A 22,950-nucleotide genomic window follows, 5' to 3' on the forward strand; every position below is an offset into this window, starting at 1 on the left:
CAGCAAGGCCTTTGTCAAGGTCCCACATCAGAAGTTGCTCAAGAAGGTTTAGTCGCATGGCATTCTAGATGAGGTAGTAAATTACATTAGGCAATGATTTCCGGGGTAAGCCAGAGTGGTAGTACATGGTTCTATCTCTGATTGCAGGCCAGTGACTAGAGGTATGACACCAGGGATTGGTGCTGAGCCCATCGTTTGTCATCAACAATGAGGTGTATCAGCAAATTTGCTGATGTCACCAAGATTGGGGGTAGAGTGGGTAGCAAGGAAGACTAACAAACCTTGCATCAGGATCTGGACTAGCTGTAAAAATGGGCTGATAAAGGGCAGATGGAATTTAGTGCAGACAAGTGTGAGATGTTGCACTTTGGGAGGACCATCCAGCATCTGTAAATCTTACATGGTGATCGGTAGGGCACTGAGGAATGCAGTAAAAGAAAATGACGTGGGGATATAGATCTGTAATTCCTTGAAAGTGTTATCACAGGTAGGTAGGGTCACGAAGAAAGCTTTTTGAACATTGGCTTTCATAAACCAATGTATTCAGTACAGAAGTTGAGATGTTATGTTGAAATTGTGAGGCCTATTTTGAAGTACTGTGTCTAGTTTTTGTCACCTATCTATTGGACAAATGTAAATAAGATTGAAAGAGTGCAGAGAAAATTCACAAGGAATTTTCTGGGACTTAAGGACCTGAGTAATAGGGAAAGGTTGAAAAGGTTAGAAATTTATTCCCTAGAATGTAGAATCTTAAGGAGAGATTTGATAGAGATGTACAAAATTATGAGGGTATAGTATAGATGGAGTAAGTGCAGGCTTTATCCACTGAAGTGGGATGAGACTAGAGGCCATGGGTTAAGTCTAAAAGGTGAAATGTTTAAGGGGAACATGAGGGGGAACTTCTTCACTCAGAGGGTGGTGTAAGTGTGGAATGAGCTGCTAGTGCAAGTGGTAGATGTAGGTTCAAGTTCAACACTTAAGAGAAATTTGGATAGGTACATGGATGGAAAACATATGGAGGGCTATGGTCTGGTTGCAGGTCGATGGGACCAGACATATTAATTGTTTGGCATGGATTAGATGGGCTGAAGGGCCTGTTTCAGTGCTGTAGCATTCTATGATCCCATGATTCTCTGACTCTAGAATGGATAAGTCAAGTGGAAATTGAATGCAAATCTGAAACTGAAGACCAAAGGTCAATTAGAAGACTGAAGTCAAAGCTCAATGACCAAATCCTAGAGACTGGGGGCTGGAGGCCCAGAGACCTGTCTTCGAGTGAATGTTTCTGTGTGTGTGGGTGGGAGGGGGAAAGAGATACTGTCTTGCTCTTGTTGGTTTGTTGTTTGTTGTGTTCTTTTTTGCTGTGCTCTGTGTTGTTCTGCCGAGCATTGTGGATATTTTTACTTACTTAGAGATACAGCACAGTAACAGGCCCTCCTGGCCCAATGAGCCCATGCTGCCCAGTTACAGCTATGTGACCAATTAACTCACTAACCCATGTGTCTTTGAGATGTGGGAAGAAACTGGAGCACCTGGAGGAAACCCACATGATTGTGGAGAGAATGTGCAAACTCTTTACTTACAACGGCGAGTATTGAACCCAGGTTGCTGGCACAGTAAAGCATTATGATAACCGTCATGCCACCATGCCACATGCTACGTTGGCATCAGAATGTGTGGCAGCACTTGCAGGCTGCCATCAGATCATCCTTAGGTTGTGTTGCTTGTTAACATAAACGATGCATTTCACTGTATGTTTCAATGTATATGTGATAAATCTGAAGCTAATATGAGTTACTGATTGGGATAGAGAGCTATTCTAACAAATAACATGAGGGAATCTGAACAAGAATGAAGGTCAAAGCATAAAGAGAAACTGCCTCATTTCATTTCATTTCATTTTTCAATCTTTTTATTGATTTTCAAATAAAGAATATACAAATCAGAGGAGGAGTTTAGCAAACAGATAATATAAAAGACATATAAACAGCAATAATAAAAACAGAAAGTATATAATGTCAAAATCAAATAGGTAAAGTATTATGCTGTTATATATACAATGGCCAAAAAAAACTACAACTCCTCATAGCAATCATAAAAAAAAAATTGGAAGTTTTATTGATAAAGGAAAAAAAACCACTGACTAAACTGAAATAAAAAAAAGAGAAAGAAAAAAAGAAAGAAAACGAAAGATTAGGCAGTCCAATTGAGGATAAAATTTAAAAAAAGAGAGAGAGAAAAAAATGCTTCCAGTCATCTCCAAACCTTCACGGATAAGGATTTTCCCCAAAGAGAATAAATAAAAATAAATAAATAAAAATAAATTAAATCATGTGAAAATATTGAATGAAGGGTCACCAGACTTGTTCAAAATTAAAGGATGTATCAAATGTCCGGCTTCTAATTTTCTCCAAACTTAGACATGACGTAATGGAGGAGAGCCAATAAAAAACAATGGGTGTGTTAGATACTTTCCAGTGTAGCAAAATAGCTCTCCTAGCCAGTAAAGTTGAAAAAGCTATCACATGTTGGGCAGAAGCAGACTCTTTGCTTGCTTCCTCTGGAATAATCCCAAAAATTGTTGTAAGTGGATTAGGTTGAACATCCATATCTAAAACTTTAGATAATATTCCAAAACACGTCCCTCCAAAAATTGTTTAAACTTACACATGACCAAAACATATGGGTTAGAGTAGCCACTTCTGCGTTACATCTGTCACAAATAGGGCTTATATTAGGAAAAATATGCGCCAATTTATCTTTGGACATATGGGCCCTATGTACTATCTTAAACTGAATTAAGATATGGTGTGCACAGCTAGATGAATTATTGACTAAATAATAAATTTTACTCCATTAATTATCTGAAAGAGAATGTTGAAGTTCTACTTCCCAGGTGCATTGAACCCTATCATTAAGCAACATGCAAGCATTCATTAACTGTTTATAAATGATAGCTATTAATCATTTTTGAAAAGGTTTAAACTGAAAAATAGCATAAGCCAAATTTAAAGAGCAGGACGAGGGGTAATTCGGTAAAAAAATCACGTAAAAAATTCCTAACCTGTAAATATCTGGAAAAATGTGTATTAGAGATATCATATTTATCAACTAACTGTGAAAAAGACATTAAACAGTCCTGTAAAAACAAATCTAAAAAAGTTTTTATGAAACTGCCTTGCTGAAAATATTTTCCTTGGATTCTGAGCTGCACAGTAATCTGTAAATCATATTGAACCAAATGAAAGTGTTGGGAAGATGATATTTACTTCACAGTGGTGGGACACATTCTGCACACCTCTGAAAATAATAATTCACTGGAACTATTAAGACTCTTAAGACTCCAACTTCTTTAACTTTAAGCTCAATTAACTAAAGTTCATGTCATTTTCTTCATGTTTTATAAGATGTGAAGTGAGTGTTCCTGATATCAAGGCAGGACAAATGTAGCAAAAGAGAGAGGAATCGAGAGCAAGAGGCATTAGTCAATAATAGCAGATCAATTATTCCGCCATTGGAGAGAGTCCAGAAGAGGTTCTTGAGAATGATCCCTAGAATGAAATGGTTAATGTATGAGGAGCATTTGCTAGCTCAGGGCATGTATTCGCTGGGGTTTAGTAGAATTGTTGGGGGAGATCTCAATGAAATCTATCAAGTGTTGAAAGACCTCAACATAGAGTTGATCTGGAGAGGACACTTCCTCTAGTGGGGAAGCCTAGGACCAAAGAGCACATACTCATAACAGAGAGATGTACATTTAGAACAAAAGTGAAAAGGAATTTCTTTAGCCAGAAGGTGGTGAATCTGTCAAATTAATTGCCACAAATGGCTATGGAGGCTGAATCATTGGGTATATTAAAAATGGAGGTTGATACGTTCTTGATTTATCAGGGTGTCAAAGGTTATAGAAAGGAGGCAGTAGAATGGGATTGAGAAGGAAAATAAATCAGTCATGATGAAATGGCAGAGTAGACTTGATGGGCCAAATGGCTTAATTCAGTTCTATCTCTTATGGCGCAATTCCTTTTCTCAGAGTAACATAAGTCTTTGAAGTTCTGAACTACAGAGACCTACAGATGCTGAATCACTTTCTTCTTGGCTGATCTAGAAAGACTTGCAGATCCATGTGTTATTGGAAGTAGCATAGAAATGGAGATGAGGCAAACATCAGATCAGTGACAATCTTATTGAATAATAGTTAATCTGATTCTACTTCTATTTCTTATTAACCTTGTGTTTTTTGTTAAAATTGAAGTTAATAAGACTCAAACTCTCCACTGATAATAAATATACCCCAGAACAAAGAAAGATAGTTTTAGTATTTGGAGGCCAAATTATTTCAAGTTTCAAATGATAGGATTCATGTTTACTGTCAAGAGTGTGCACTGATCATTTGTTTTGAGCTGTCTCGTATGATGTGGTGATCATGGCAAATGTTTTGACTGAACTGACTTGCCATTGCATTCTTCTGGGCAGGGCAGCGGAGTGTACATACCCAGGGTGTAAATGCTCAGGAAATTAGCTTTTTGCAACAGCACAAGCAAATCTGCAGATACTGAAAATCCAAAGCAACATACATAAAATGCGGAGGAACTCAGCAGGTCAGGCAACATCCATGGAAATAAATTAAAAGTTAATATTTCGGACTGAAACCTTTCATCGGGACTGGAGAAAAAGATGAGAAGACAGAGCAAGAAGGGTGGGGAGGGGAGGGGAGGAAGACGTACAAGGTGGCAGGTGAAGTAGAGTTAGGAAGTTGATTGGTGAAAGAGATAAAGGGCTGGAGAAGGGGTTATCTGATCGGAGAGGGGAGAAGATCATGGAAGAAATGGAAGATGGAGGATCACCAGAGGGAGGTGATGGGCAGGTAAGGAGATAGAAGAGAGAAGGAAATGGTGAAGGGGAGAGGAGGGTGCAATCACCGGAAGTTCGAGAAATCAATGTTTTTTCTGCAACAGCTGCACAGTACACCACAACAGGACAAACGTGACTAACATTAACATAAATTATACATAACTTTTATGAAAGAATATGCAAAATTATGCATAACATCCTCAGTGCAAGTTGAAAGAAATGTAGACTGAGGTAGAAGTAAAACCAACAGACTCCAAATGCTGATGTATTCAGTAGGCCACGCAGCACCTATGGAAATGAATAAACCATCGACATTTCAGGCTGAGAGCCTTCTTCAGGACTTCAAAGGAAGGGGAAAAAAATCCAAATAAAAAGTTGGAGGGAGGGGAAAGAGGCTAGCTGGAAGTTAATAGCTGAAGCCAGATGGGTGGGAAAGATAAAAGACTGGAGAAGAAAAAATCAGATAGGCAAGGAGAGTGGACCGTAGGAGAAAGGGAAGGAGGAGGGAACCCAAGGGATAGTAGTAGGCAGGTAAGAATAAGAAAAATGTCAGAGTGGGGAATGGGGGGCGGGTGAAACTTCCTCACTGGAAGGAGAAATCAATATTCATACCATCATGTTGGATGGTACTCAGACGGAATATAAGGTGTTGCTCCTCTACCCTGAAGGCAGCTTCATCTTGGCACAAGAGAAGGCCATAGATTGACATGTCGGAATAGTAATGGGGAGTTGGTTTTATAATGTTGGCTACCAGAAAGTCACGCTTCTCAGCAGAAGATAGCAGAGGTGCACGATGAAGAAGTCCCCCAATTTATGATGGTCTCACCAACGCAGACAAAGCCACATTGGGAGCACCAGGAACAATAGGCAAGCCTAGCAGTTTTCAGGTGAAGTGTTGCCTCACTTAGAACGACTGTTTGAGGCACTGAATGGAGGTGAGGGAGAAGGTTTATGGGCAAGTGTAGCACTTAGGCCACTTGCAGGGATAAGTGCCTGGAGGGCGATTAGTGGGAAGGGACGAGTGGACAAAGGGAATCATCGAGGCAGTGATCCCTTCAGAAAGCAGAGGGAGAAGGTAAGGATATGTTTCGTGATAGGGTCCCTTTGAAGATGGTGAGAGTTGTGGAGTACAATGTGTTGGATGCAGAGGCTGGTGGGGTGGTAAGTAAGAACAGGATCGACTATCGTTATTACGGTGGTGGGCGGGTGTGGTGGGAGTGGATTCACAGGAGATGTGGGTGAGGACAGCATCAATAGTAGAGAAAGGGAGACCCCATTCTTTAAAGATTGAGGGCAAATCTGATGCTGTAGAATGGAAGGCCATATCCTGGGAACAAATGTGGCAGAGGCAATGCAACAGAAAAGAGGATAGCATTTTTACTGGAGATTAGGTGGGAAGAGGTATTGTTGAGATAACCATGGAGTACATTGATTTATAAGAGATGTCAGTTGACAGTTTGTCTCCAGAGATGAAGACAGAGGAAACAAGAAAGGGGAGGGAGGTGGACCAAGCGAATTTAAAGGCAGAGTGGAAGTAGAGGGAAAATAGATACAATTGACAAACTCAGCACATGTGCATGAAGCTGTGTCAATGTAGCAGAGGAAGAGTTGGGGAGCATTACTGGGGAAGGTTTCCAACACAGACTGTTCTACATAACTGGTGAAGAGGCAGGCATAACTAGGTAGAATTTGAGCTTTTCAGAGTGATTCAACAACTTGATGGTTGTACTGGGTCCAAAATAAATCCAAGGACAGTACAACAATCACAACCTGAAATGTTGACAATTCCTTTTTTCCACCCACAGACGCTGCTTAACGTGTTGAGATTCTCCAGTGCAAATTGTTTTTTACTGAATCTGCAGCATCTTCTGTCACAGCTTTTTGATCTTTCAGATACTTATCTATTTCCATTTAAAAAATATGCAATTATCTGTCCTCCAGCACCCTCAGTGCCAGGGTAATTCCAGATACATGGGCCATATGTACTGCAGAGGAGTAATACAGAGGTGTATTCTGTGTCCTCTGAGAGGAGGTTTCATCTCAGCTGTGATAGTACTCTGAAATGGTGATGAACCGTAAGTTTATTGCCAAATTAGAGAGGTAATGGCAATGCCTTCAGCAATCTGGGACCTTTTTGAGTAAGGCTGATGAAATTGAAACAAAATAATAATATTGTTTTTTGCAGTAACACACACAAAATACTGGAGGAACTTGGCAGGTCAGGTAGCACCCATGGAGAGGAATAAACAGTCAATGTTTTGGGCCGCCATCCCCCATCAGGAGGTTATTGTTATTGGCTTATCATTGTTGCACATTCTGCCATAACCCTAAGCAGACCTGTTTCCTGCTCTCTCCCGAGTGGGAAATATTTGTGTTGGCGAAGAAGCCCATGCACGAGCGCTGGGTGACCAATAACAGGCTTCAGATATCTCAATCAAAGGGTGGGGAAGAGAGGGTTTACTCTGCACATGAGGGTAAAGTATCAGTTGAGTTATTCAGAACATTTAGTATCCAGCTACAACATGTGGTGGGCTGTTCGGTTGAAGTTGTTTAAGACATTAATGAGGCTAGATATGGAGTATTGTGTACAGTTCTGGTCACCTACCTATAGGAAAGATATCAATAAAACTGAACAATCACAGAGGAAATTTACAAGGATGTCATTGGAACTTGAGGACATGAGTTACAAGGAAAGATTGAATAGGTTAGGAATTTATTCCCTGGAGCATAGGAGAATGAGGAGAGGTTTGGTAGAGGTGTACAAAATTATGAGCAGTATAGATAGGATAAATGCATGTTGGCTTTTCCACTGAGGTCAGGTGAGATGAGAGCAAGTGGCATGGGTTAAAGGTGAAAGTAAAATATTTAAGGGGAACCTGAGGGGGGATATTCTTCACTCAGAGGGTGGTGGGAGTGGAGCGATCTGTCTGCAGAAGTGGTGGATACAAGTTCAATTGCAATACCTAAGGTAAGTATGGACAAGTGCATGGATGGGAGGGGTATGGAGGGGTAAGATCCATATGCTGGTCAATGGGACCAGGCAGAATAATAATTTGGCCTGGACTAGATGGGCCATAGGGCCTGTTTCTGTGCTGTAGTATTCTGTGACTCTGCGATTAAATGATGGAGAATGGTCTATGTGTATCAAGCCTTGTTGATGGTAAACTTTACTGAATGAGATCAGGTAAGTATACATGTTGCAAGCCTTACAGAGCTTGTGAAGATTCAGATTACCTCCAAATCCAAAGTCATATCAGTAGATCAATAATCCAGGCTATAATATTAGTTCACCCTGGACATTCTCTCTTTTCCCCTCTTCCATTGGGCCAAAGATACAAAATCCTGAAAGCACATACCACTAGGCTCAAGGACAGCTTCAACCCTCCTCCAATATATCATTTTGAATTATTTCCTAGTACAATAAGATTTATTTTTGACCTCACAATCTACCTTGCTATGATCTTGCACTTTAGTGTTTGCCTACACTGTACTTTCTCTGTAGCTGCTACACTTTATTCTGCATTCTGTTAATGCTTGACCTTGTTCTCCCTCAATGCACCATGTAATGATTTGATGGGTATGAACAGTATGCAAGGTAAGCTGTTCACTGTATCTCAGTACGTGCGACAATGATAAACCAATTCCAATTCCAAATTTCAGTAAAAAATATTATGTCAACATTTCTTTCAATGACAATCCAAATCAGAATCAGATTTACTATCATTGATATATGTCATGATTATTTGTTTACGGCAGCAGTACAATACTATAAAATACAATATGAATATTTTAAAAAACACAAAAATTGAGCAAAATACCAAGACATTTTTCACAGGTTCAGAAATCTGATGGCAGAGTAGAAACTGCCTCAGTTATAAATGAGAATCTTTCATTAATAACAGTTATGAAAATTGGTATTTGATGGCTAACAACCATGAACCAAGTGGACACAGAACATCGAACACTGAAGTACAGTCCAGACCCTTCACCCCCTGATGCTGTGCTCACCTTTTAACCTACTCTTCCCCCCTACATAGCCAAGAGAAAATCTGTAGATGCTGGAAATCCAAGCAACACACACTAAATGCTGGAGGAACTCAGCAGGTCTGGCAGCATCTATGGAAAAGAGCATTGTTGATGTTCCAGGCTGATACACTTTTGGCAGTATTTCGGCAGGGTTTCGGCCTGAAATGTCAACACTATTCTTTCCTATAGATGCTGCCTGACCTGCTGAGTTCCTCCAGCTTTTGTGTGTGTTCCTCCTACATAGCCTCCATTTTTCTATCATCCCTTTGCTTATCTAAGCGTTTCTTAAATACCCATAATGTATCTGCCTCTACCACCACCCGAGCAGGGCATTCTTTGCACTCATCACTTTTCACGTTATAAACTTATCTTTGACATTCCTCCAATCACCTAATTATGCCTCTTGTAGTAGCCATTTCCACCTAAGGAAAATGTCTCTGATTATCCACTCAATCTATGCCTCTTATCATCTTGTACACCTCTGTGAAATCACTCTCATCCTCTTTTACTGCAAAGAGAAAAGCCCTAGCATGTTTAACCTTTCCTCATAAGACATGCTCTCTAATCCAGACAGCACCCTCTCTAAAGTGCCCACATCTTTCCTATTATATGATTCACAGTGCAGGCTGGAGAGATTGAATGAACTGCTATGTTTTTGTTTTCCCAATGAATTATTATGCCTTGTTCCTGGGAGTTTAGTCCTAGCAAATCAATTTAGATAAATGACATTTTTCTTTCGTTCATTCATGACAGGAAGAAGATTTTCAAAAGCTCCCCCGAGCCCAGTTTCATAAAAGTGCCAGTCATGTACATAACTGCTTGGGCCTAATGAAGAGGGCTTCCACCATCAACAAAGATAGGGCCACTGTTATTATCGCCAACAATCCTTTGGCTGACCTCAATGACCTGGATGGCAAGGACACCCCAATGCGCTTTCTAAGCAAGAATCCATCCAAGGTAAATCTGGACAAGCTTAAGCAAATTTCCCTATCATATTTGGTTGGGGAAATTTCATGAAATGTTAAATTTGTCAAGTTTATGTTATTTGTATTAATATTTTCAACATATGTAGTTTTCATATTTAATTCCTAAAATGTTTTTCTCTTTTTTGAGAGACCTTTTTTGAAATGACATAAACGTGGTTATGACATTTATGGAGCCACTAATCTGTGTGTAAACACTGGATTTTGCAGGTGCTATAATATGGAACATAAAAAAAAATCAAACTGCTGGAGGAATTTAGAAGGTCAGGCTGCATTTGTGGAAGCAAAAGTGGTATTGTTCTGATACTTCAGCAAAATGGCCCTCACCCATGTCTTACACAACTTCAACATCTCATACACTGATTAAAGAAAGCCAGTGAGTCAAAAGCTCTTGTTGCAACTCCTGTGGTGCCACTTCCCTTCAGTTCAGGAAGGAAGAGAGAAGGGGTTTGGCACTGGTAGAGTCTAGCTGAGCTAACTGGATGCATTCTTTGGTCAATATCTGATGTAATCTGCTGCACTACTAGCTTTGGATGACAGCAGAGTTATTATTATAATGATGTCCTTTGAGTATATATAGCATATTATATAACTCAGGTTTCCCAGGAGTAATTTTAATGAAGGAGTATTGAAGTGTAGCTACTTTTGGAATGCAAAGGATGCAGGTATAGGGTCACAACTAAATGATCTTAATCTAATAGATGTGGTATTCAAAGCTGCAGCTGTCCCTCAGTTCATGTGGCAGGGATCAACATGGATTTTGTACTCAGCTTTCGAACAAGCAGCTTTCTGACATAGAGCTGAATATGTCATCTATCCGGGAATAACACACACAAAATGCTGGAGGAACTCAGCAAGTCAGGCAGTATCTATGGAGATGAATTAACAGTGGATGTTTTTGGCCAACACCCTTCATCAGAACTCTCCTCTCCTTAATTCCTCTCTATTGATGCTGTCTGACCTGCTGAGTTTCTCCAGCATTTTGTGTTTGTTGCTCTGGATTTCCATCATCTGCAGAATCTCTTGCGTTTATCTGTCTGAGAATGGTGGATTTCTCAGGCCATTGTTCATGGTACCTCAGAGCAAAGATGTTTACAATAACATGGAAAATGAGCATGATTTTATAATTCTTTGCTTAGCCTTTTGTGACACAAATATCTAGATGTTCAAAGATAAGGCACCATGAGTTAATTTACTGAATGAGTCACATCCAGGCCTGCATTAAGCACTGTTTCTCTCAGCAACTTCCTGTGGTCCTATATCTTTTATGACTCACCTCACTTTAGGTATAAACAAATTCTTCTGAGTGCCCTTTCAGACTTCTTTGTGATTGTCTCACATTAGTCAAGCTCTTCCCCACAAGTTCAAAGGTTCAAAGGTCCAATTTAATGTCAGCGAAATGTATACAATCTACATCCTGAAATGCTTCTTCTCGTAAACATCCACAAAAACAGAGGAGTGCCCCAAAAGAATGAATGACAGTTTAACATAAGAACTCCAAAGTACCCCCCCAAGCCCCCTTCCCTCCCACGTGTAAACGGCAGCAAGCAACGATCCCCACTCCCCCAACCAGCAAAAAAAAGCATCAGCGTCTGCCCCGAGCACTCAAGCATGAGCAAAGCAATAGCAAAGACACAGACTTGCAGTTATCTCAAAGGCTCTGCGTTTCACCCAGCATTCGACATACACAGGCTCTCTCTCTCTCCCTAATAAGGGAGATGGAGGTGTCTCAGTTTTTTCCCCCAGCGAGTGGGGCAACGTAACATACAACTTGCTGGTTTACAATGTTAAAAGTCCATTGCGTCACTTCTTCCGAGCTCTGCTCTCAAAGATCTCAAAGATCCCGGCTCTTTGGGCACACAGCATTAGATTTTCCAACTCTCGCGACCACACACAAGTCTCCTGCCATGAAACTGGATCTGCCCATCTTCAGAGCCCGAGATCTTTGGCTTACAAATCCGAGCTGGACTCTTAGACCGAACAACAGCCAATCCTGAAACCCCGAGAGTGAGCCCCATTCCCAGAAAGAACCACAGTCAGTGTGTAACTCCAGGTCAGGGTCTTCAAAAGAACCCTGAAAAGGAAAAGTAGAGATATTAAAGTTGGAATAGAGCAGTTTCCGAAGTTGCAAGCAAAGGAGTTGTTGTTTAGTGGCATCTTACTTCGCTCTGCTTTCCAGAATTGAAAATATGAATTCAGTTTCATTAATCTACCATTCACTTCTTTTTTTTATTCAAGAGAAAAGAAAGTCAGCATTTAATCCTTTCCTGATATGTATTCCTTTGCATTTCTGGTGTCATCCCTAGAGACCTCTGCAAACTCTGCATTATTTTTTTATAGCATGAAACCAAAACACTACACCAAACTCATTAATTTCAACCAAAACAAATTTCAATTCTGATGCACCATCAATAACTCACTCTGAGATGTAAAGGCGAGATATCGGCTTTTATTGACTGGAAGAAGGAACCAGCAGTGAGTGACCACCATACTACATCCTGGAGACTGAGAGGCCGGGCTCAGGCCTCAATCGCCTTTATACAGGGGTCTGTGGGAGGAGCCACAGGAGCAGTCAGCAGGGGGCGTGTCCAGACAGGTATATGTAGTTCACCACATTCACCCCCCCCCCTTTGTTTTAAAAGAGTCCCCATGTGGCGAAGTTTCTTACAGGTTAAGTCTATCAGGTGGTCGAATCTGTCGCTGCGATCTATGTAGCACCGGCTGTGATTGCACAGGTGCCGGCGGTGGCGGTGATTGCACAGGAGACGGAGGTTGTGCTGGTTCCATCCCACTAGGCGCCAGTGAAAACCTCACGCATGTGTGTACGAAACGCCCGGTATATGAGTGTCGTGAGGAGTCTGTGTAGGGCCTGGTGAGCGCGGTGTCACCTTGGGTATAGGGTTCATAGTTACCGGAGAGTGTTCAGGGTAGTGGTCTGCTGCACCTGCGGGCGTCAGGTCACGGACGGAGACCGTGTCCTCCCGCCCATCAGGTAAGACCACATAAGCATACTGGGGGTTCGCATGTAGAAGGTGAACCCTCTCGACCAGCGGGGAGTATTTATTGATCCTCACATGTTTCCGGAGCAGCACTGGCCCCAGGGACATCAGCCAAACTGGTAGAGTGGTCCCAGTGACAGACTTCCTGAGAAAAGAGAATAGGCGTACGTGAGGGGTGGCATTGGTGGGCGTACACAACAGAGAGTGGATAGAGTGGAGTGCCTCAGGGAGGACCTCCTGCCATCGAGAGACCGGCAACCCTTTTGACTTAAGGGCTAAAAGTGTGGCCTTCCACACTGTGGCATTCTCCCGCTCCACCTGGCCATTACCCCGGGGATTATAACTCGTGGTCCGACTAGTAGCAATGCCCCTAGCTAGCAGGTACTGGCGCAGCTCGTCACTCATAAAGGAGGACCCTCTATCACTGTGGATATAGCAGGGATACCCGAACAGAGTGAAGAGCTGGCGCAGGGCTTTTATGACGGACGTGGCAGTGGTGTCGGGGCAGGGAATGGCAAAGGGGAACCGTGAGTACTCGTCGATAACATTGAGAAAATAGACATTGCGGTCGGTGGAGGGAAGGGGGCCCTTAAAGTCAACACTCAGTCACTCAAAAGGGCGGGTGTCCTTGACAAGTTGCGCCGTGTCAGGACGGCAGAAGTGCGGTTTGCACTCAGCGCAAATTTGGCAGTCCCTGGTCATCGTCCTGATGTCCCCCAGGGAGTACAGCAGGTTCCGGGCTTTCACAAAATGGTAAAATCGGGTGACCCCTGGATGGCAAATTTGTGCACAAAGGCCGTATAGCTGGTCGAGCTGTGCGCTAGCACATGTATCCCGGGATAGGGCATCAGGGGGCTCATTGAGTCTGCCAGGCCGGTACAGAATATCATAGTTGTAGGTGGAGAGTTCTATTCTCCACCGCAAAATCTTATCATTTTTGATTTTGCCCCGCTGTTGGTTGCTGAACATGAACACAACCGAGCGCTGGTCGGTCAGCAAGGTGAACCTTTCGCCAACGAGATAGTGCCTCCAGTGCCTAACAGCCTCCACTATGGCCTGGGCTTCTTTCTCCACCGCGGAGTGCCGAATTTCAGAGCCTTGGAGGGTACGAGAAAAGAATGCTACTGGCCTGCCTTCCTGATTGAGAGTAGCAGCCAGAGCGAAATCGGAGGCGTCACACTCTACTTGGAAGGGAATGGTCTCGTCCACCGCATGCATCGTAGCTTTGGCAATGTCCCCTTTAATGCAGCTGAAGGCCGCGCAGGCCTCAGCAGAGAGGGGAAACGTGGTAGACTTGACCAGGGGGTGGGCCTTGTCTGCGTAATGGGGGACCCATTGGGCGTAATAGGAAAAAAAACCCAGGCACTGTGTGAGGGCTTTGAGAGTGGTGGGAAGAGGGAGTTCTAACAGGGGGCGCATACGGTCTGGATCAGGGCCAATGACCCCGTTTTCCACGACATACCCAAGGATAGCGAGGCAGGTGGTTCCGAACACACACTTGTCCCTGTTATAAGTAAGGTTCAGATTGATGCACCATCAATAACTCACTCTGAGACGTAAAGGCGAGATATCGACTTTTATTGACTGGAAGAAGGAACCAGCAGTGAGTGACCACCATACTACATCCTGGAGACTGAGAGTCCGGGCTCAGGCCTCAATCGCCTTTATACAGGGGTCTGTGGGAGGAGCCACAGGAGCAGTCAGCAGGGGGCGTGTCCAGACAGGCACACTTAGTTCACCACAGATTCTAAGTTTCATAGGTTAATTTTATCAGTTACACATATATCAAAATATCAAAACATGCAGTGAAATGCATCATTTGTATCCCACATTTTAAAGACCCATGGTTAGGGTTAGTAAGTTATGGGCATGCTATGGTTGCACTAAAAACATGGCATAACTTCAGCCCTGCACCAATAATCCCTTACATTCGCCCCCACCCCACACCAGTTGTGGTATCATTTAACAAGTTTTTTCTAATACATTGGTCATTTCTTTCACTTGACCTCCACTGAGGCAAAGCGGGTTCTTTCTCAGTTCCTTCATGTACATAGGAAACCTCTGATCTAAACATTCTAAAAGGTGTTGACCCAACAGTTCTTCGGAACATCCTCCCATTGATGTAAAGTTATCCAAATTCTCATCAAGGACCTAGTTGTGCTTTGAGATCTGTGGTAGTTTAGTCACCAAGGTTCATATCAGGTCTGCATGCCAGTGAATAACCTGTCCATTTCTAATGATGACCAGATTAACATCAGTCTAGAGCTCTCTTGAATTCACTTTTGTCTGAATCTAATTATAAATATTTCATTTGCAGATACATAAATACTTGGTTATGCAATTTTGTCATGCTGTGCTTTCATTTTTAAATGTTTGTTCTTTACTTTAATTTTCGAGTGAGAATGATGAAATCTGATGTTGATTTCCATTTTCCTGCCTTGAGTAATTCTGCAGAAGACTGCATAGTGTAGTGATCAAAGAGGAACTGAGACATACCAGTTTTTAATGCTGCCTCCTTGCACTTTTTAATTCCTCTTTTGAAAGTCTGCTCAGCTTTCACCATTAGAGGAAGGGTGAAATGGGGTAGAGGTTACATGATTCATACCTTTCCTGAAATCCTCTAATTCCATGTGTATACAACAACCTTTACATATAAAAGATGGCAAATCGTGTGCAATTGTATAAAAGTTTGGTTGAAGGCTACATTTTGTATTTTCCTTCACATTTACACTATAATTCTGGTTTTACACTATAAAAAGAATGTCGAGGTTTTGAAGAGAATGCAAAAGCAGTTCACCAGAATGCTGCCTGAATCAAAGAGCAGTAGATATTCTTTTTTCATTCCTCATTCTGGTTACCCTCTCGTCACTTTTCCTCATCTGCTCATCACATCCCTCTGGTTCCTGTCAACCTTTTCATTCTTTCATGTTCCACTATGCTTTCCTATTGGTTCCATCTTCTTCCACCAATCACCTCCCAGCTTCTTATTTCAGTCCCGCTATCCCATCCACCCACCTTCCCCCTCACCTGGTTTGACCAATCAGCTGCCGACTTGTACTCCATTCATTCCCCCCACCTTCTTATTCTGGCTTCTTCCCACTTCCTTTTCAGTCTTGATGAAATGTCTCAGACCAAAATACTGACAATCTATTCACCTCCATATATGGTGCCTGACTTGCTGAGTTCCTGTGTGTTGCTCCGGATTTTCAGCACCTACAGAATCTCTTGTGGCTAAAAGGAGAAGCTGGACAAACTTAGCTTGTTTTCTCTTTCTGGGTTTGGAGGTGGGCGGGGGGGGGGATGTGGTGTGTGTGTGTGTGTGTGTGTGTGTGTGTGTGTGTGTGTGTGTGTGTGTGTGTGTGTGTACATGTGTGAGAGAGAGAGACATTGGGAAAGGTGCGTGTTTTGCTCTTGTTGTCTTGTTTTTGTTTTGTTCTTGTTACTGCTACTTGCATTGTTCTGCAGAACATTCTGAGTATAATATGTTGGTGCCAGAATGTGTGACAACACTTGGGGGCTGTCCCCAGCACATCCGAGAATGTGTTGGTTGTTTATACAAACAAGGCCTTTCACTGCATGTTTAGATGTACATATGAAAAATAAATCTGAATATGAATTAATTGGGGCAGGAAAACTGCAAACACAACGGCACTTTTCTTGAAGTGAGTGTCTTCCTTTAGCACCAATATGGCATCACCTATACTTCATTCATCAAGAATGAACACTTACTATATTTCTCAAAAGGCAACAATTGGCTCTTCATCAGCAATCATTGCAATCCCACATCTCCCAACATTCCTATAACCTGGATAATAAGCACAAGAGATTCTTCAGATGTCAGAAATCCAGAGCAACACACACAAAGTGCTGGAGGAACTCAGCAGATCAGGTAGCACCTATGGATGTGGGTTGGTGGAAATAAACAGTTGATTCTTCAGGTTGAAATCCTTCCTCGGGTCTGCAAAGGAAGGCAAAAGAAACCCCCATTATTTAAATAATACCCCAGTGTTAATTGACCAAGAATGCCCTTTTGCAAACTTCCCATGTTTCTCTGAAAAACTCGTGCAAACAAGACAATGGAGAACAATCAATTACATCTTTGATGGCCAAATTTTCTTGGACTTCTCCTCTGACACTTTGCTGAAATGTATGATGCATATCCCACTTACTGATCAGCAGCCATTGAGACAAGACTGAAAATATGTCTTCTGTTCCAGGAATGGACTCCAGCACAAGACCTGATGAACAGTCACCCATTAATGCTGACGGTCCTTCACACTAAGAGTGGCTTAGTTATTCACTTAGTTATTATCATTACTAGTACTTCCACAGTTGGTCTTGTGCGTTGCTTGTTTGTTGCTCTTTCTTTGTTTGCAGTTTTCTCTGTTGTATTTCTTTGTTCTACTACAAATGCCTGCAAGAAAATGAATCATATGGTGGTATGTGGTGAAATATACAGACTTGGATTATAAATTTACTGTGAAATTTGATTTTCGAACTTGGACAGGCTCAATTATTTTTTTCTCTCTGAGAAGCCTGTCAGTGTATGCCTCCAATTTTTGGTTTTGTTATGTCATCACCAATTAATTGGACCATGACAACTCACACTCATTCCTCAATCACATTTTATTTACTTGTGCACAAGGAGAACAGCCTGGACCCTGTCACCACACTGTTCTGAGGTCTGAACAGAGAGATGCCATCTTTATACAGCAGTTACGGATATTGACCATTTGGGAAAGGGTGCATGTTCAAATTTCTTTTGTGCATGATCATTGACTATTCACAATACAGGTGTTGCAAGTCAATAGAAACTACAATCTAACAACTAATGATACTTTAAAGTTAGTAAAATAATTATCCTCTAGTTGGTATGTGGCTTTCATTCTTCTATTACAGTCTTATGTCCATATGACAAATGGCTCTGGGCCCTTTTCTGTGCAAAGGAAAGCTATGCTCTTCAAAAACCTTTCTTCAAAGCCCTTTCTTTCCTGGGCTGACTGCGCACTATCTGTAAACTATCCTTGCCTGGACATTACCTCAACTTCCACAATTGAATGGGGCACTGACCTTGATTTAACAGAACCATGTTGGAACATTGTGCTTGGTGAATTTTGGCATGTCTTCACATCTCCCGAGCACTTCCTGTAAAGCTTTAATGTTGCTCATCTCCAATTTAGGAGAATTTCTTTCAGCCAGCCTCTTCCCAGCAGGTTTGTTGGTTCAAGCCCGCGACACCTCCTAGTAACAATGTTTTAACCTGTCTTTGGTATTTAATTTCACACTGGAAACTCTGCCAACATCAATATTTCCATCTGAACATGTTTCAGGACCTAGCTGTGCCTTTTTAAGTTCAGGCACAGGGGGGTTTATGGAGTCTGTCTTATCAGTGTGCATCTTCGCACAGTATCAACCTCAAATGTCACGTCTCTGTCATACACTTTCATGGGAACAATCAGTTGCTCTAAGTTTACTAATTCAACTCTTTTCATTCAACTTGCAGAGCACACCTTTGAATTGTGATCTTCACTGGCTTCTTCCATATTCTGAGAAATTTTGAGGAGATTTTGTTTAATTTCTCTCTTTCGTATTATTTACATTATGTTTATTCTGACAAAATCCAGTGCTGTGGCCTTTTAGATCACACATGCCACACTTTTCTTGCCCGGACCTGCTTTGTGATGGCATACAGTAGCCACCACTTTTACCTACCTATTTATAATGATGGACAGTTAACTACAGAACAGTGCCTGCTCCTATGCATGATGCAGTCCAATTGTCTCACAAGACCTCCTTGTTTTAACTTGCTGGTTCCACAATAATAGTCATAGAACACTTTGGCCCATCTAGTTCCTGCCGAAATATTAATCTGCCTAGTCCTGTTGACTGCAGCCCTCCATGACCCTCCCATCAATGTACGTACCTATCCAAAATGTTTTAAATGTTGTAATTAAACCAGCATCCAGCACTTGCACTGGCAGCTCATTCCACGTTCTCACCACCCTCTGAATGAAGATATTACCCCTCATGTTCCCCTTAAACATTTCACCTTTCACCCCTTACCCATGACCTCTAGTTCTAGTCTCACCCAATCTCATTGTAAAAGTCTGCTTGTATTTAACCTATCTACACCCCTACCTATACAGAACTCTGATAATTCTCTGTGCACTCTCAAGTGCTAGGTTTATTCGTGATATCAACCACCTTTGATTCTAGTCATCATTAATTAATCACACCAATTTGTCCAGAAGCATTTTATGGTGCACGATCCCATAATCACAGTAATAACACACAAAATGCTGGAAGAACTCAGCAAGTCAGACAGCATCTATGGAAATGAATTAAAGTTGATGTTTCAGGCTAAGACCCTTCGTCAGGACTGGAAAGATTGGGGGAGAAACCAGTATAAGAAGGTGGGCGAGGGGAAGAATTACAAGCTGTTTATTTCTCTCTATAGATGCTGCCAGACCTACTATGTTCCTCCAGTTGCCACGGTTACAGGTCTTGTGAGAACTTCCTCAATACAGTAAGCAACTCAGTCACTGTTTCATTAGGTTTTTTTCTACAATGAATCAACTTTTTGTTTGAGTTAAAAGTGGTTTTGCAACAAATCTACATCAATTCCTTAAGTTATATATTACCGAGATTTTCAGGATCATCAGTTTTCACGCTAAGTTAAATTTGGGTGTGCTGTCAGTCTAATTAGGATGCACTTCCGATCATTTTACTTATGCAAAGGAACTTGAGAGATCTCGTGCAGGATTCCTTAAATATAAACTTGCTGGTTGAGTCAGTATAGAGGAAGGCAAATACAATGTTAGCATTCAATTTGAGAGGATTAGGATATAAAAGCAAGCATGTAATACTGAGGCTTTATTAGACATTGTTCAGACCACATTAGGAGTATTGTGAACAGATTTGGATACCCAACCTACGAAAAGATGTGCTGGCTTTCTCCAGAGGAGGGTTGCAACAAATGACCCTGGAATAAAAAGGTTAACATGTGAGGAGCATTTGATGGCTCTGGCCCTGTACTTGCTGGAGTTTTGGAAAATGAGGGGGGATCTCATTGAAAGTTACTGAGTATTGAAAGGCTTGGATAGAGTAGAATTGGACAGGATATTGTCAATCATGGGGGAGTCTAGAACCAGAGAGAGCACAGCCTCAGAATAGAAGAACATCCCTTTGGAATAGAAATGAAGTGAAATTTCATCTGTGAAATTCATTGCTACATCGGTTGTAGCAAGCCCCTGGATATACTTGAAGCAGAGGTTGATAGATTCTTGATTAGTAAAAGCATCAAAGGTTATGGGGATAGGCAAGAGAATGGGTTTGAGGGGGAATATAAATCAGCCATGAGCAAATGGTAGAGCAGACTTGATGGGCTGAAAGGTCTAATTCTCTCCCATGTCTTATGGCTTTATCACACAGCAAAGAAATGTGACAGTGCCTTACATAACTCCTCTTCATGTCTGGTCAGAGGAACTAATGCTATAATGGAGCATGTTGTGGCCACTTCATTTTCCTTTATAAAATAAACAGGCTGTTAGAGTTTTATTTTCTCTATCAGTGTACTTTTTTCCCGTGGAGGAAAATTCCCTTCATTCCTCACTCATCAACTTCTCTTAGCTCGATATGTTAAAAGACAAATGCCGTGAAAATCACGCTGGAATTGGAAATGGTTTATTATTATGACATGCACCATCTTTCCAGGAGTTTATTTTCTCAAACAAATGCTGAGTGCACATGATGTCAAACATGTCTTGACAGCCAGCAAGCTGAATGGTATGTGACAAAGGTCAAAACTAGCGAAAAGTCCCAAAACACTGTCAATCCCTGTTCACTTAGAGGAGAACAGCAATCAACGGTGTATATACAACTACATATACCACTACTTAAATTATTAATATTACTGAATCTGGTGTTTTCATTCTTTAATGCCCTTTCTTATAACACTATTAATGATACTGTAGTATATTTGCACTCTGAAACCCCTTGATCTTCAATTGGAATTGGTTTATTGTTGTTACATGTTCTAAATACAGTGAAAAGTTTGTCTTGCATACAGTTTATACAGATCAAGTCATTACACAGTGCAATGAGCCGGAATAAAATAAAACATTAACAATGCAGAATAAAGTGTAACAGCTACAAAGAAAGTAAATAAGATACGAGTTCATAAGGTCGATTGTGAAGCCAAGCCATTTTATCATACCAATGAATCATTCAAAGGTCTATTAACAGCAGGATAGAAGCTGAACTTGAGCCTAGTGTTTTCGTGCTTTCACAAAGCTTTTTGCACCTTGAGCTTTTCAATCCTTTGCTAATCTTATTGATGAGTTTTGATTTTTCCTGCATAAGCTTCATGGTAACCAACAATGGCATTGGATTGAGTGAAAATTTGCACTATGCCTGCAATATAACTGCTTTGGTCTTGGAGCTGAACTGGGCAAGATGTCTCTCCGGTTGCAGGTTTCAACCCAACGACATTGACAATTCCTTTCTCCACACTGATGCTGTTCAATCGGCTGAGTCCCTCCAGCAGATTCTTTCTTTGATCTGCATCTCTGTGTCTCAAGATTACAAAGTGCCTGTATATCTCTCTAAAGATAAATGTGAAACCTACTTTATCTCCACAGCTAAAACATCCTCTGAGGAAGCACCTAACCTTACCTCCACTAAAAGATGGCAAGTGCCGACCTTCAAGCATCCCAAAGCAAGAAGAGAAGGGAACCTGTCAGGAAAAGTTAGTACAGTGTTCTTTGATTATATTTAACGTGGGCGTGCTTACAAAAACTTACAGTATCTTATGAAAGCTACCAAGTCATGAGACTTTTATTTTATCATTAATCTCTGTTTAAATAGAGCATTGTGACATTTTGATTTATTCTACCCATCCTCTATTTGGAAGATGGTCTGAAGAAGCGTTTCTAAATGACGGCTGTTCACATTTAGGGGCGGCTCAGTGGTTTAGTGGCTAGCGTATTGCTATAACAGCATGAGTTAACCAGGTTCAACTCCCATCATTCTCTAGAGTTTGTACATTCTCCCCGTGACTGTGTGGGTTTCCTCTGGGTGCTCTGGTTTCTTCCCACATTCCAAAGATGTATGAGTGGGTAGGTTAATTGGTCACGAGTGAAATTGGACAGCCATAGGCCTGTTACCATGTTGTATCTGTAAATAAAATAAATGAAACATTTTACCATTTAATGAAGACTAAGATCAGTTATTTTCAGTGCAGGTTGCTGATTCCAGCCAACCCATTCATGGCATAAGCCACCACAGTATAGAAAATTATCTGGGTATGGAGATAGCATGTGGATACGTTTCCAATTGAAAATAATTCAACAAATTTCCTAAACTGACAATAACTAATTGACAAAATGTTAATATAAATTTTCAATAATTTGTTAGTTGATAGCCAAAGGAATCTTCCAAGAGTAAACAGAAATTCAGCTGAACCAGCTATACCAGGCGAAGTTCCTTCTATTAAATGTTGCTGAAAGGCTGCGATAATTATAGACATGGAGTCAAATAACTCTACAGCAGAGAAAAAGACCCTTCGGCCTACCTGGACTGTGCCAAACTATTATTCTACCTAATCCCACTGACCTACACCCAGATAATAGTCCTCCATAACCATTTGTTAGAATTTTCTGAGAAGTGGTATATAACAAGTAGAATTTGAAATACTTGTTTTTTAAGGAATTCATTTACCTTTATAAGTCACTGTATAATAATAATAATAATAATTAGGATAAAGATATTTTAATGATACATTTATTTTTTTCTTGCAGAGCTAGGATCATGTTTTCGATGACCAAGTGATGTTAGAATTGTAAAACTTTTAAATTCATGCACCACAATCCATTACAGGCCACCTCAAATAAAATACTATTGAAATCAAACTTCTGCCTGAAGTGCCAAGAGGTTCCAGACTTTCCTGTATTTTTTTTAATTTCAGATTTCCAGCATTTGCAGTTCTTCTTTTGATTTTAATTTATAGTTGGAAGGTATACATTGTTGTTCCTCTGTTTATTTGTTAGACCATAAGACATAGGAGCAGAACTAGGCCATTCAGCCCATTA

General features: G+C 41.2%; 1 protein-coding gene across 1 annotated transcript in view; it reads left to right on the forward strand.

Moving 5' to 3' along the window:
* LOC132403627 (uncharacterized) overlaps nucleotides 1–22,950 on the forward strand; it is a 483,661-nt gene that overhangs the window by 422,793 nt on the left and 37,918 nt on the right. Inside the window, exons 12-13 of the mRNA XM_059987094.1 lie at nucleotides 9,634–9,837; nucleotides 21,502–21,608. Coding sequence (XP_059843077.1) covers nucleotides 9,634–9,837; nucleotides 21,502–21,608 — 311 coding nt within the window. The remainder of the gene's footprint in view (nucleotides 1–9,633; nucleotides 9,838–21,501; nucleotides 21,609–22,950) is intronic.

This window comes from Hypanus sabinus, chromosome 13 (assembly GCF_030144855.1).
Source record: "Hypanus sabinus isolate sHypSab1 chromosome 13, sHypSab1.hap1, whole genome shotgun sequence".
Lineage (NCBI taxonomy): Eukaryota > Metazoa > Chordata > Chondrichthyes > Myliobatiformes > Dasyatidae > Hypanus > Hypanus sabinus.